The sequence below is a fragment of the Eubalaena glacialis genome, chromosome 7 (genome assembly GCF_028564815.1).
Source record: "Eubalaena glacialis isolate mEubGla1 chromosome 7, mEubGla1.1.hap2.+ XY, whole genome shotgun sequence".
In the NCBI taxonomy this organism is placed as follows: domain Eukaryota; kingdom Metazoa; phylum Chordata; class Mammalia; order Artiodactyla; family Balaenidae; genus Eubalaena; species Eubalaena glacialis.
In genome coordinates, this window is record NC_083722.1 from 68,422,156 (window position 1) to 68,437,766 (window position 15,611).

General features: G+C 45.4%; 1 protein-coding gene across 1 annotated transcript; it reads right to left on the reverse strand.

Moving 5' to 3' along the window:
* Nucleotides 1-3,640: 3,640 nt before the first annotated feature.
* Nucleotides 3,641-14,496, reverse strand: ZNF619 (zinc finger protein 619). The gene is made up of 5 exons (XM_061196583.1): nucleotides 14,362-14,496; nucleotides 13,723-13,805; nucleotides 9,727-9,853; nucleotides 8,650-8,763; nucleotides 3,641-5,241 (listed from the first exon to the last, which is right to left on the reverse strand). The coding sequence occupies exons 2-5, from the start codon at nucleotides 13,741-13,743 to the stop codon at nucleotides 3,797-3,799; spliced, it is 1,707 nt and encodes a 568-aa protein (XP_061052566.1). The 5' UTR covers nucleotides 13,744-13,805; nucleotides 14,362-14,496; the 3' UTR covers nucleotides 3,641-3,796.
* Between the last annotated feature and the right edge of the window lie 1,115 nt (nucleotides 14,497-15,611).

Sequence of the window (15,611 nt, forward strand, 5' to 3'; positions counted from 1 at the left end):
AACAGAGAAGGAAAAGCGGGAGAACTATAACCAGAAATGAACTAGATGGAGAGCTATAACCAGGGAGCCAGCCTTGCCACTGCTGGGTCAACTACACACATACACCCCAAAGGAAAAGGCCCAAGAGCCACAGAGATTCACCCTCACTCAACCCATAGCCAGAAGTACCTGTCTACCCCAAACACAGAGCACAGAGGAAATCAGAGGGGTTATCACTTCACATAACCCCACCAGCAAATCTACCCCCAAACCAGCCAGTCACAAGCCAACAACAAACAAAAGTCTGAATGCACAGACCGAGCTTACTGTGAGCCAGGAAACGTTAATGGAGGATGATCAACACATCCAATGGAAGGCTATCAAAGATAAATTGCCCAAAGATTCCAGGCAGTAGGGAAAAAAATATCCTGAAGTTATCTTCGTTGCCAGGAGACATGGAGCAATAGAAATGAGGGAAGATTGTAATCGAAGAAGTCAGCAACAGATACCTTTTGGATATTTGCCCCCTTACCACAGGGTGGGGCCCCAGCAGCCTCATTACACTGTATGAACCACCCCCCAACCCCCCACCAGAGGAGAGTAGGCCAGAAGCGAACACCGAAACTGGGCAATTCAGACTCTCTCTCCTAGGAATTTGGAATTAAGTCTGGGAGAGTCTCAATTGGGGCTGGCCCCTGGAGTGGAGTTGTAAACTGTGGGACCTGTGGCAACTTCTGCCTTGTGCCTGGGGATGAAGAAAACAGGAATTCAAAGAGGGGAGAGGAGATGGGAAGCGAGGAGCCTGCTGACACTGAGCCCAACTGTGCCGCCTGTGGTTCTGATTGCTTGGGTTTCCAGCCTCCGGACCTCCCGGCTGCAGTCTTGCCCTTGGGTGTCAGGATGCACGCAGGAGTCCTTATAATAAATTAAGTATATTTTAGTTAATTCAAGTAGGTCTCTGCTATTCTGAAACAGAGTCCTACATAACGTACTAAGCCAAGTCACTGGTAAAGGCAAAAGTCTCAAAACTGAATAACTCAGGTAAAATGACACCCACATACCTTTCTAGATGGAAGCAGGCAGTCCTCATGCAAATTGGGGGGCGTGGGGCGGTCAGCTGGTTATATTATTTCACTTTCAGAGAAAATAGAAACTCCTGAAAGAACACTAAGTTATTTTTTTAAATTTATTTATTTAATTTATTTACTTTTGGCTGCATTGGGTCTTCATTGCTGCGCACAGGCTTTCTCTAGTTGCGGTGAGGGGGTGCTACTCTTCATTGCGCTGTGCGGGTTTCTCAGCGCGGTGACTTCTCTTGTTGTGGAGCACGGGCTCTAGGCACGCAGCCTCAGTAGTTGTGGCGCACGGGCTTAGTTGCTCCGCGGCATGTGGGATCTTCCCGGACCTGGGCTCGAACCCGTGTCCCCTGCATTGGCAGGCAGATTCTGAACCACTGCACCACCAGGGAAGCCCCAGAACACTAAGTTATGTGTGAGTTTATTTTTACACGTGTCCTTTCTGTGAGCTACATTATGGCCCTTTTCAAAAAAACTCCTGAGTATCTAATTAAGTGCCAGACACCTGGCAATGCTGGTCCCTGCATCAGAAAGGACGGCACGTCGCTCACCTTTCAGCACCTAGTAGGTGCTGTGGAGGCTGTGTAATAACATTCAATTAACAACAGGAAAAAACTCTAAATGCCTGTTGAATTAATGAATAAAGGAGGAAATAAATGAGAAAATAAAAGTCACCAAAGTCAGAAACCCATAAATCTCTTGGCTGTGAGCACTCAAAAGCCACTTTCAGCCCAGAGCAGATCTGTTTACTTTTCCCTCACTCCTTGCTTTCTTCTCATGGTATAATCTGCTCCCTTCCAAACTATATTTAGAAGTTCCCCTTTTCTGAAGTCTGGCTAGTTTAGAGTCTCTCACCCCCACCCTTCCTTGCTATAATCCTCCCAGGTGCCCTGAGCCCCTTCCTGTTTAATGGTGTTTTGGGAAAATAGATAGGACAAAATTTATATAGTTACACACACATATATACATACATATTACATATAAATATATATTATTATATGTTTTTGACACACACACATATATGTGTGCATGTGTCAGAAATATGTATGATAAAGAAACCACAGTTATTGTCATTTTCCTATATTTTGACTGCTTTTCTTAACAATGATTCTGGATGAGGCATCTTTGCATATTCTGGAAGCTCTTACCACAGCTGGGTAAGTTTTGTTTCTGCCTTTTAGTCCCCTGAATTCTATGTATTGCACAAACTTTATCAAGGAATGAAAATAAAGAAAATATCCTTAACATCCTGCCAACCTTTTAAATTTCTCCCTGTGCTGAGGGAACTTTTTGGGGTAATAGAACTTTTCTGTATCTTGGTTACACAAATGTATTCATTTGTCAAAACTCACCAAACTGTATACTTTTTAAAAGGGTGAATTTTACTGTCTATAAAGTATATCTCAATAAGCCTGACCAAAAACAAAACCAAAACCAAAACTGCCTTTCTTTGCCCTCCCTTACAGACTTAATTTTATGGTGTTATAATGACAATGTATGTATCCTTTTCTTAGTACTTACCCCCATGTAATTATTTAAAGTACCCTTCCATGTCACTACACTATCCTGAAGCAGTGATTCTGAGAAAGGTCAGGGCCTCTAACCACTGGATGGACAGTGTGGCCCAGCCAGTGAGATCATAACATCTGGTAAGATTAGAGTCCTTTAAACTCTTCTCTTTGGTGTTACCAAAGCCGTTCATTAGGAAATTAATTCAAAAGCACCACCCCTCACAAATGAATGATAGGGGACGTGGAGTAGGTGTGATAACAGGCTGAGGCACGTATGGTAACTGATCAGGAATGAGCTCTCTTCTAAGGCAGGAGCTACAGCAAGTCACTGTTGGGTTTCTCTTCTCCTTCCCTCTGGCGTTCCCCAGTGTGATGCCAACAGCATCACCCCATGTATAATTTAGATATACACCCAGGCACCTGCCCTCAATTGCACAAGCCCAAGTCACTTTTTGTACCTACATAGTTGAGTGGGCACTAAAAGTAAACAATGATATGGATGGGAACAGCAAAGAAACCCAAACAGAAAAAGCACATCCCCTTTCAATCATATTCTTGTCACTGATTATTTCCTTGCACTATAGCTTAGTTACACAAGATCCTCATAATGGTCATTATCAAGGTAATAGAAAATCCAAGGCTCAGATTCCCCACAATGAAATTTGCTACTGGCCCCACCAAATGGCCCTCCTTAAATCCTGAAGGTAATCATTGGATACTTTTTCTGATTACTTCCCCCCACAGACTTTGCGTTTTCCCTACTTGTTGAATTACGATGGCCCATCTCATTGTAATGCCATCCCCTTAAAGCCCAAAATGTTCTGCCAACTCTTCCAACTCTAGTAGCCCCAGAAGGCAGGAGCAGACTGATGGTAGGCCAAAACTGGGCATGATAAAGAGCAAATACTACAGGGAGTTCCCTGGTGGGCTAGTGGTTAGGATTCCCAGCTTTCACTGCTGTGGCCCGGGTTCAATCCCTGGTCAGGGAACTGAGATCCTGCAAACTGCGAGGCATGGCCCAAAAAAAAAAAAAAAAATACTACCGTTTGCTACCCAGGGGATAGAAGAGGGTAATCAAATATGGTCCTTAAGCGTGAAACTTAAATGGAGCTGGGAAAACAATAATGATTTACTTGTGGAAGACCAGAAGAGTATCATTAAAGACATGACCAGGAGCCCAGAGGAAAGTCTGCTACCCTAGGGACAATGGAGTTGAGTACATGAGGGAGCTCATGGGGAATGAGATAAAGGGTTCAGGCTATGAGGGGATGACTTCCCAGGAGAAGCAAGATCCTGAAAGAAATGCATGATTTGGACAGGTGAAGACTTGGCCATTTCAGATGACGGGAGCAGCACGAAGAGAGGCACAGAGGGAGGAAGCAGCACTGCATGTGGAGAAGACGGGGGAGACCCTGGCATGGCTGGGGCAGGGCTCGCATGTTGGGGAGGTGGAGGGGAGAGGAATGAAGTGGGGCAGTGGGGCTTAACCAGGGACGGCCCTGTAACTTGGGCAGGTTTCTTCCTAGTATGCAGTTTCTGATGCTGAATGAAACTTGCGCTCCATTTGAATGATTTCCCGCACACCTTGCACTTGTAAGGTTTCTCCCCAGTGTGAACTCGCTGGTGCTGAATCAGGGTGATTTTCTGATTGAACGCCTTCCCACACTCCTGGCATTCATAAGGTTTCTCCCCGGTGTGGATTCTCTGATGTATTATAAAGCGTGAGCTACAACTGAAAGTTTTCCAACATTCATGACACTTATAGAGTTTTTCCCCAGTGTGGAACCTCTGGTGCTGGAGAAATACCGAACTCCGGCGGAAAGCCTTACCGCACTCTTTACATTCGTAAGGTTTCTCCCCAGTGTGGATTCTCTGATGCTGAATCAGGACTGAATTCGAGCTGAAGCTTTTCCCACACTCCTTACATTCGTATGGCTTCTCCCCAGTGTGGATTCGCTCATGGATGACGCAGTCATAGCTACACCGAAAGGCCTTCCCACATTCCTTACATTTAAAGGGTTTCTCCCCAGTGTGGATTCGATGATGCCGGATAAGTTTTGAGTTGTAGCTGAAGGTTTTCCCACAGTCCCTACATTCATAGGGTTTCTCTCCCCCATGGAGTTTCTGATGCTGAAGGAGGTGGGAGTTTTGACTGAAGGCTTGTCCACATTCCTGGCACGGGTACGGTTTCTCCCCAGTGTGGATTTTCTGGTGTCGTGACAGTTTTGAGTTATATCTGAAGGCTTTCCCACATTCTTTGCATTTGTAGGGCTTCTCATCCGTGTGAATTCTCTGATGCTGGTGAAGGTCTGAATGTTGGTTGAAATATCTGCCACACTCACCACATTTATAAAATACCTGTTCTCTAGGGAGGCCCTGCTTTGCAATGAGATGTGTGTGGACACCACATCTTCCTTCCAGTTGTCTGGCTATCTCTTCTCTTTCAACAGTGGAAAATGTATGATCCTGGACTGGCAAATCTGTGAAATCGCCATTCTTTGAGTTTGTTTTCTTCCCCATGTCATACAGCTTCAGCTTCTCTAAGCTGTTCTCAAAGTAAGGGTGCTGCGGAACATCCACCAGCAGTACCTCCATTACCGGTCTGTGTGACTCTGGTCCTTTAGAAATGCTCAGCTCTGGAGTTTGCCCTCCATTCTCAATCTTGGTTTTACCACCTAGCATGATAAAAAGAAAACATAATATAACTGAATCACATTGCTGTACACCTGAAACTAACACAACATTGTTAATCAACTATACTCCAATATAAAGTAAAAATTAAAATAGATAAATACACACACACACACACACACTCTCACACACACACACAGAAAGTGAAGGGATGGAAAAAGATATTCCATGCAAATGGAAACAAAAAGGAAGCTGGAGTAGCAATACTCATACCAGCTGGAGTAGCAATACTCATACCAGACAGAATAGAGTTTAAAACAAAGACTGTAACAAAAAAACAAAGAAGGGCATTACATAAAGATAAAGGTATCAAAGAAAAAAAAAAGGAAAAGAAAAAAGAAAACATAACAGTCACCTATTTATGCTAGAAGGAGAAAGGGATTAAGCAGTACTAGCTTACCTAGGACATATGTACTTTTTGGAGGGAAACATAGCCTCCTGATGGTGCCCTGAAGGAACAGTTAAAAATACTGGAGGTGGAGAAGGAAAGCAATGCCATTAAGACAACAAAATCAGTGCAGACAGCACAAACTGTTAATGGAGACGAATGGAAGAAGAAAAATGGGAATGGGGTGGAGAAATTGCTGGAATGGAAAGGAATTAAGAAAAGTAGAGGGAGGGAATTCCCTGGTGGTTCAGTAGTTAGGACTCAGCGCTTTCACTGCTGTGGGCCTGGGTTCAATCCCTGGTTGGGGAACTAAGATCCTGCAAGCCGCACAGAGCAGCCAAAAAAAAAAAGGGAAAGCAGAAGGAGCTGAGGTAGAGGAAGGAGATCTCTGAACTACAGCAAAGAGAGCTGGGTAAGCAGCTCTCATGCCACACAGCATCCAGAGGGCTGGGAGATGCTGTCCGCAACAGTGGATCTCAAGGCCCTGTCAAGACAAGAAACTGTCCAAATGCTTTAGAGTATTCTGTAATCTTTAAAGAGATGTGCTCTATAGCAAGTCTGACTGGGGAAAAAACGGTTTGTAACACTGCCAGTTGTGAGGGGTTCATAAAAGGACCGCAATTTCAAAACCTATGTGCTGTCCCCTGGGAGAGAGACTTACCCACGAAAGGAAAAAAGACATGGCTAGTCAAGACCCTTCTAGGACTGGAGATGGCAACTGGCGGGCAAGGGGGACCCACACTCTCACTGGTGGCACTACAACAGGGAAGCCGCTTTTGCCTTTTCAGGCACCAAAGATATGACAAGTGAAACTTCTAGCTTAGTGTTTCTTGAGTTATTTTGACCATGACTCACTCAGTACACACATGCTTCCACACAAAAACGTATACACTCGTACAAAACTGAAACAGAAACAAAAGTTTCACAGAATGATACCCTTAATAAGAGTGATGAACATATGACAGATTTTATACAAGTTTGGTCTATTTTATTTAAGCCTAGCACAGTCTAGTCTAATTTTTAAATGCTGAGCACAACTCATTGAGGAGTTGCAACCCAGAATTTTAAAAACACAGTTCAAGATTCTCAAGAACAGTGGTCCTCAAAGTGTGGTTCCAGGACCATCATTATCTGGGAGCTTGTTAGAAATTCAGATTCTCAGGCCCTACCCCAATCTGCCAAATTAGACTCTCTGGAGGTGGTGTCCAGCAGTCTGTGTTTTAAAAGCCCTGCAAGTGATTCTGATGCACACTAGGGTTTGAAACCCACTGATCTAGAAACTAAAAGAGGCAGTTGGAGGCTGTTTTTTTAATGGTTTTAGGCTGCACTGTCTGATTAGGTGGTCACTAGCCACATGTGGCTATCTAAATTTAAATTAATTAAAATGGAACGAAATTAAAAATTCAGTTCCTCAGCTGCATTAGCCATATTTCAGGTGCTTATGTGGCTAATGGCTACCATATTGGAGAGTGCAGATATGTAACACTTCCATCACTGTAGAAAGCTTTACTGGACAATGCTGGTTTAAAGCTGTTGGCAGGCCAGCTAAACAATGTGTAGCTGTGGCAAAGGAAGACACTGACAATTGCAGGTGGGTCCCTGGGAAAGGGTTTCATCAAGGTGACCTGAAGTGCTGGAGTCAACCTAAAGGTACTGATGAAAACAGAGTGTGGGTGAATAATAAAGGGGCATTTGGTTTACAGAGGTTCTGAACAGCATTAGCGATTGAGAGAGTATAAGAACAGGGCCAATTGAATGAGAAAGGCTATACACCAAATCTCTGGATGGTTCTTTACACTTACTTCAATTCAATATCTTTCAAAAAAGGAAACCACTCATTCCCAATCATGCTTTCTCCAAACCAACCAATACTTCACATTAATAGAATGAAAGAAGAGAATCGTATGATCATCTCAATAGATATAGAAAAAGCATTTCGCAAAATTCAACATCCATACACGATAAAAACTGTTAACAAATTAGGCATAGAAGGAGCATATCTCAACATAATAAATGCCATAAATGACATGCCCACAGCTAACATCATACTCAAGGGTGAAACGTTGAAAGCTTTTCCTCTAAGATCAGGAACAAGACAAGGGTGCCCACTCTCACCACTCCTATTCAATACAATACTGGAAATCCTAGCTAGAGAAAACAGGCAAGAAAAAGAAATAAAAGGTACCAGAAATGGAAAGGAAGAAATAAAATTGTCTCTATTTGCAGATAACATGATTTTATATATAGAAAATTCTAAAGACTCAACAAAAAACTGTTAGATCTAATCAATGAATTCAGTAAAGTTGCAGGATATAAAATTAACATATAAAAATCTGAATAATTTCTATACGCTAACAATGAGTTTTCTGAGAAATAAAGAAATTGATCCCATTTACAACAGCATCAAAAACAATAAAATACTTAGGAACAAATTTAACCAAGGGGGTGAAAGATATCTACTCGGAAAACTACAAGATATTGAGGGAAAAAAAAATCAAGGAAGACACAAATGGAAAGATATTCCATGTTCATGAATTGGAAGAACTAATATTGTTAAAATGTCAATACAACCAAAAGTCATCTAGAGACTCAATGCAATCCCTATCAAGATGCCAATAGCATTTTTTACAGAAGTAGAAAAAACACTCCCCAAAATAAACAGGCTTTCTTCCAAAAGCTAATTTATAACTTAGTGTTCAGGAATTCATAAACATTCCGTTCTCCTGTACAGTTTCACACACACACATATAAAATATTCTTACAGAAACAAGTTCTTACTATATTCTGTTTATATTCTTAAGTTGACCAACAGAATCCTATTTTCACTACAAAAGGTTTGAAATCCTTTAGTTTTACAAAGAAAAATGACAGAAAATGAAATGTTTGGACACGTCTTTTCCAGTTTGGGTCTGAAGCTCCAGCAAGGGAAACTTTTTCATGTTAAATCATTAGAAGACTGAAGGAGGCATAGCTGAAGAGGAACATGGTAGGTTCTCCTGCTTACCTGTGCAGACACCTCTCACCTCTCTCCTGATGGGTGTCCAGGGATCCAGGCCCCCTGGTGCTTCCCCTCGCTCCAGCTGGAATATCAGATCTGGTTTGGGGAACGGAAATGCTGCTGAAGGAGAAAGAAAAGGAACAGGAAGCTGAGGAGAGTCTACTCTGACCCCTCTCAGCCCACCCTCTGCTTTGCCAGGTGGAAAAAGAAGTGATGTCCTAGGAGATGAAGTAAGGGCAGTATGGAGAGACTCTGGGGTGTAAGGAGGGCTCAAATTGTTTTGCTCAGCAGGAAGTTTATTCTGTCTCTGAGAACAAAGAAAGTTCCCACTGTCATTGGAAGTGTGTATGGGGGGGCCCCAGGAGACTCTCACACAGAGGAGATGGGGCCAGAGTCTCCTCCAGGGAATTGAAAGAGTGAAGGAACAAACATGGAACCTTCTCAGTGTTCTGTGCCCAGAGTAAAGCCCCTCCCAGGAGAGTTCCCACAGGGAAAGAGGGGAAGTCTTTTTTTGGCCACACCTTGCAGCTTGTGGGAATCTTAGTTCCCCGACCAGGGGCTGAACCCGTGCCCTCGGCAGTAAAAGCGTGGAGTCCTAACCACTGGACCGCCAGGGAATTCCCGAGAAGTCTCTTTTAAAACCAAAGTGGTGACTTCCCTGGTGGTCCAGTAGCTAAAACTCCACGCTCCCAATGCAGGGGGCCCGGGTTCGGTCCCTGTTCAGGGAACTAGATCCCACATGCTGCAACTAAGAGTTCACATGCCACAACTAAAGATTTCACATGCAACTAAAGATCACGTATGCTGCAACTAGAGATCCTGCATGCCACAACTGAAGATCTCGCACACCGCAACTAAGACCTGGCACAGACAAATAAATAATAATTAAAACAAACAAACAAACAAACAAAAAACAAAGTAAACCCAGATCTTTCTCCAGCAGCTACTCCTACAACTGGGGATTGGGGAGCTCAGCTCATGGAGCATCAATCCTGGTAGTATTAGAGATCCCAGATCAATTAAGGAGGAAGCCAGGAGCCCACAATGGCAAAAGCTGAGTTTTAGGAAGGAAGGAGGACTCACCCAAGGAAGTTACGTTTGCGTAATTCTCCAGCATCACCTCCCTATACAGGGTCCTCTGCGCAGAGTCCAGGCTGGCCCATTGGTTCTGGGTGAAGTACACGGCCACGTCCTCAAAGCTCACTAATTCCTGAAACAACAGGTTCCTGCTCAAGCCCTGGATGGGGCAGAGGGAGTGGCCTGAACTCCAGGGAAGGGAGGAATCTCCTGGAGTCCATGGCTCTGAGCCCCAGGGAGGGTGTGTACTGGAAAGAAGAGCCACACAGCACCCCAGTCAGGCACAGCCCTCAGCCAGCATCCCCATTTTCAATGTGCTTGCCTCTGGGGCCCCACTACTGTCATCCCAAGCACACAGTGCAGCACCTACTGTTGTCTGCCTGGTGATCACAGCAACCCTGGGTCTGGTTCCATGGGCTGGGTCAATCTTTCTGGCATGTTTTCTTACATGACCACAGCGGGTATCTTTTGCCCAGCCTCCAGCCACCCTGAAGCCCCCATCAGGGCCTCCCGCTCAGCTCCTCTCTGGACGGCCCCCTCCATATCTTTTAATATAGACAGAGGGGCGATTCTTCCTCTTCCCAACATCTTGCCTTATCAGGAAACTGTTTGTCCCATGAAGGCAATGTCACCTCCTCCTTTCCTAACACATCTGACTCCAGGGACAGAAAGGCAGTCTCCATTCTTCAACATGGACCTGTCCCTGATCACCTAAGCTCTGTCCGACCTGCCAACACTGTCCTCTTCACCAGGTGTGTCTCTTCCTGCCTCCCACTGGGGCCGTTTCCACCTTCCCAAGGGAGAAGGAAAGTCATAGCTTGTTTAGGCCGTTGTGCCTTGTCCCGTGCCAGTTACTTTTACATCAATTAGCTCAATCCTTAGAACACATCTGTGAAGTAAGAATTATTATTCCCATTTCTAGATGATGGGGATCAGTGATAGTAAGCACTTTCAAATAGACAAAAGTGAGTCCTCTTTATCTGAGTATTTATTACGAGGTTGAATAAGGAAGCAAAAATTTCAAAATGAACTGACCACTTACATAAATTAGTCCTACTATAATATCTCTCCCTGAATCACACTGTCCCCTATCCCAGTCTGTCATGTCAACAACCATCTCCTTGTGCTTAGTCCCTTATGGGTGGAAGAAATAACCGAAGAAGTATTGGAGGGTTGTAGCCATCATTGTAAAGATTGGTTCAGACAAGAACCATCACTGGATGCTAAATCTAGGCGGAAATTTTGATGAGGAGCAGGATATGTGCATGCTCTTAAATGTTTCCCAACAGATTTTTCAGTTGCAAGGGGAAAACAATAGCCATACAGTGAAGAAATCAGATAACACCTTGACCAGGAAATCTAAACCTGGCTAGTGTGACTGATGAACTGGATTTCTAATTTTAATTCATTTTAATTTAAATAGGCACCTGTAGCTAGTGGCTCCCTTACTGAACAGTGGAGAGAACAGACACTTTGCTGATCCTGAATGTTAATATTCTGTCTTCACTTCCTTGAGAGTCAACAGCTGAGACCATGGTCCTGACCTTCTTCCTTCACATTATGGCTTCCACCCTCCTCTCCTCTCTAATTATCGATGCGTCCTTCGTTCTTTGTTCTCTGCAACATTCAGCTTCTCAACATCCAGCTCCATCTCTCATCACTCTGCTTTGGTCCTTTGCTAGTACTTCCTCCTTCTCCATTATTAAATCAACAGCGTTGTAGATTCCTCTATGTGGGAAGCAGATAACAGAGCAGCACAGCATAATGGCTAACAGCACAGACTTTAGAGCTGTGGTTCTCAACGTGGGGCGGGGCGGGGGGAGATACTGTGCCCAACAGGGAATATGTGGCAATGCCTGGAGATGGTTTCAGTTGTCACAACTGTCGGGTGGTGGTGATGTTACTGGCACCTAGTGGGTAGAGGCCAGGGACAGATGTTACTGTGGGGGACACAGGAGGGTCCCCCACAGCAAAGGGTTACCTGGCCCAAAATGTCAACAGTGCTGAGGTTGACAAACCCTGCTCTAGAGCCAGACTCCCTAGGTTCAAATCCCATCCCTATAGCCATTAGCTGTATGAACTTGGATGAGACACTTAACTTTTCGTGCCTCAGTTTCTTCATTTGGAAAACTGGGATAACAGCAGTACCTAGCTTATGGGGCTCTTGTAAGGATGGAATGAATTAATATGTGTAAAGCAAACATCACCTGGCACATGATGTTATATAAATCTCAGCACTTATTACAACCACAGATGAGATTAGGGGAACTTCCTAAAAGATTCCAAATAACAAATGTTTCTCACAGAGACTGGCGCAAAGGCTGACAGTTATATCTATCTATCTATCTATCTCACTTCTGAGAGGTCCTAAAAGAGAGCAACTCAGCTGAGAGGTTTGAGTTTTTAGCATCTCTTCTAGCTGTAATGCACATGACAGCTGGAAATCAAGCGGCCACCTTGGATCATGAAGTAACCTTGGGCATGAAAGCCAGTGCTAGGACAGTGGAGCAAAAAGACGGAAAGAACGTGGAGGACTTCCCTGGTGGCGCAGTGGTTAAGAATCCACCTGCCAATGCAGGGGACACAGGTTCGAGCCCTGGTCTGGGAAGATCCCACCTGCCGCGGAGCAACTAAGCCCGTGCGCCACAACTACTGAGCCTGCGCTCTAGAGCCCGCGAGCCACAACTACTGAGCCTACGTGCCACAACTACTGAAGTCCGCGTGCCTAGAGCCCGTGCTCCACAACAAGAAAAGCCAGCGCAATGAGAAGCCCGCGCACCGCAACAAAGAGTAGTCCCCGCTCACTGCAACTAGAGAAAGCCCGCACGCAGTAACGAAGACCCAACACAGCCAGAAATAATTAAATAATTAATTTAAAAATGAAAGTAATTTATTAAAAAAAGAAAGGACCTTGATGTGTGATGACAGTGGAGCTGCCACACTAGCTCTACGCTGCCTCTCCCAGACTTCTTTGCTGTGAGAGAGAAGCTTCTATCTTGTTTAAGCCACTGTCACTTGGGGTTCTCTTAGTGGAACATAATCCCCCATGACTACTATAGTCCAGGCAAAGCACTTGGAGAGAACAGACTGTCCCAAAAGATGTTTAAACATTTCCTGACACAGAACTAATGTTGGCTTAAGTGCTGAAACAGAAGTGGATGGTCCAGTGTCCAGAAAAATGAACCAAATATACATTGCTCTTAAGTTTCTGGGATGGACCCTTCTCATTATATGATACATCCATTACATGATATACCTAGCTTTCTCATTACATGATGTAGGACTCTGGAGAAAACTTTACTGAAATTATCCTGTACCACTAAGAAAACTCTGGAGGGAAAACTTCCTCCAATGCTGCATGAATTTGTGCCAACAATGGATACAGCCTCTTACACAGGTTAAGCTGCAGTCTTTGCAATGGGCTAGAGGCACTGGCTTCAGCTCCAAACTCAGCATTCCTCCAAGAATTCACCTCCTTCATCAATCCACACCCTCCAATGCTCCCAGTTTGGGCTTCATTGTACCCTGACTCCGTGGTCTGCAGAGTAAACTCCTCCTGTGGGTGTGCCTGTTTAATCTTAGGAGGCAGCCTTCCTCTGTGTATTGTCACGCAGACTAGCACTCCCCAAATTTTAACTTGCCCATTAATTCCCCAGGTATTGTACAAATGTAGCTTCTGATTCAGGAGATCTGAGATTCTGCCTTTCTAATGAGCCCCCTAGTGAGACCAAAGCTGCTCATCGGTGCACCGTACTTGCAGTTTGCATGGATGTAGATTCTCAGTTTCTAGGAGAATTTCTTGGCTGGTGCTCCCCTCTTTCCCAACCTGATCCTCCCAAGTTTATCCTACTCTCCCTCATCAACTCCCCTAACATACTCCTTTGCCATACTCTTTGATGGATGCAAAGCTAAGCACAGGACTGTTCAAAGCAGGCTACGGGTCCTGTAAAGCCCTTTCATATCTGTTTTGAATATGGAAAGCTGGAAGAAAGCTCAGCTCACCTGGGACCATGTCTGGAGCATGGCTGATGACCCCTGGCTTCACGCGGTGCCCTCACTGTTTGGAAAAGCAAGAACCTGCAGAGCTAAGAGGAGAAAGAACCACAATGAGACTGACCCTGTCTTGTTTCCCACACTTGCCACCTCTTCCTCCCTCAGTCTCCTTGCCACTATCCTTGGAAACATACTCTTAGGACACTGTGGATGGCCTCACTGCACCCTCGCTAGGGATTCATTGTGCGCTGCAACTGCTCCTTTATACACTCTACAAATTTGCCTGGTGAGGATGGAAATTCCCAGAAAGAATCTCTGAAGTCAAGGACTGCAGTGTATTCATGGCTTTTAAGAAAATCCCTGAACCACTGTGAATGCATTACTAAGTAGTCTGCACTGAATGCTTCTACTGATCATGAATGGCAAAGGCTCTAAACAAGCTTCTGAAGAGAAAGTAGGGTAAAGGGGGTCCGTGGACCTCTGCACCGGCTGCAGAAAAAAATGCAAGGGGTGTTCTGACCCCGGGAGGAAAAGGTAAGACGCTCAACGTCCCAGTGGGCGATGGGGACCGGAGACCACATCCACATCTGAACACTCCACCCTGGGAAGCAGGCGAACCCAAACGTCACCTGACCCCACCCTGAGTACCGCGAATCAGAGGAGATCCGGCCGGCTTTTCGAGGCAGGAAGGTCTATCGCGCCTCTCCGGCAGAGGGCTGGGACCAGGCTCGTGGAGCCCGGAGGGCCCCTCCGCGGCGAGTGCCAGGCCCTGACGCCCGAGGTCCAGGATGGGGAGGGCTGGGCTACTGGGGAGCAGGGTCGCGGAATCCCCAGCCGCTCCCTGAGTGCCGGCAGCCCAGCCGAACAGAGCCAAAGCGGAAGCGCTCCAGGCTGGCGCCCTGGGCGCCTCTCTAGGAAGCCGGGAGGCTGGTCCTTCTCCATGGTTCCCCCAAGCCAGACCCCAGACTACTGCTCCCTCACCGGCTCTTCCCTATGGCTGCTCACCCAAAGTTGACGATCACTTCCTCAAGAACAGTTACCACGTTGTACTTCTTGTGATGCTTCGAGTTCTGGCGCTAAGGTTTGCTAGCAGCAACTTAACCTAATGAATGTAAAGCCCCATTCCCGCTTAGTGGCTGATGGCCTGGACTGTGACCTAAAATCATGAAGTCTGGGGTCTGACTATCCAGGTTCAAATCCTGTCTCCACCATTTATTCATTGTATGGCCTTGTGCGAATTACTAACCTTTTCCTCAGTTTTTCAGTTGAGACTGGTAATAGTTTCAAACTCATAAATTCAATGGATTAACTGACTCAGTCAATTCATGCAAAGCACTTATAACAACTTCTGGTTCTAAACTATCACACAGATACAGGCTGTAATACTGTGATTTAAATACATATTTGGGGAATTCCCTGGTGGTCCAGTGGTTAAGACTCCCCGCTTCCACTGCAGGGGGCGCAGGTTCATCCCTGGTTGGGGAACCAAGATACCGCATGCCACGCGACCAAAAAATTAAACAATTAAAACAAATTAAAAAAAAAAATACACATTTGGTCTTCACTTCTTTGTGACACAAGACGTTTCTAAAATCCCTGGAGTCTCCGCGGAGTAGTGAGACTGCCTTTGTGTCTTCTGATACGTCGGTAGCTGGGGGCTCCTAACTTCGGGGTGACAGTTGGGGGGGCCTGGTCACCAGAGGAATCCACCAGGGGATTGGGAGGACGCGGCCCCACCGCCTGGAGCAGAGAGGGGCTGGAGATCCAGCTAATCACCAATGGCCAATGATTTAACAAACGTGCCTACCTAATGAACCTCAATAAAAACTCTCAAGGGATGGGGGGCTCAGAGAGCTTCCAGGATGAATACATGAAAGTGCTGGCAGGGTGCTAAGCTA

Excerpts from the sequence above, each read along its gene's own strand:
- ZNF619 (XM_061196583.1), bottom strand. The coding sequence starts at position 13,743 with ATGCTCCAGACATGGTCCCAG. Across the intron at positions 9,854-13,722 it reads TGCTCCAGACATGGTCCCAG|GAATTAGTGAGCTTTGAGGA; the intron begins GTGAGCTGAGCT and ends CTGTTGTTTCAG. Across the intron at positions 5,242-8,649 it reads GGTGAGAGGTGTCTGCACAG|GTGGTAAAACCAAGATTGAG; the intron begins GTAAGCAGGAGA and ends TTATCATGCTAG.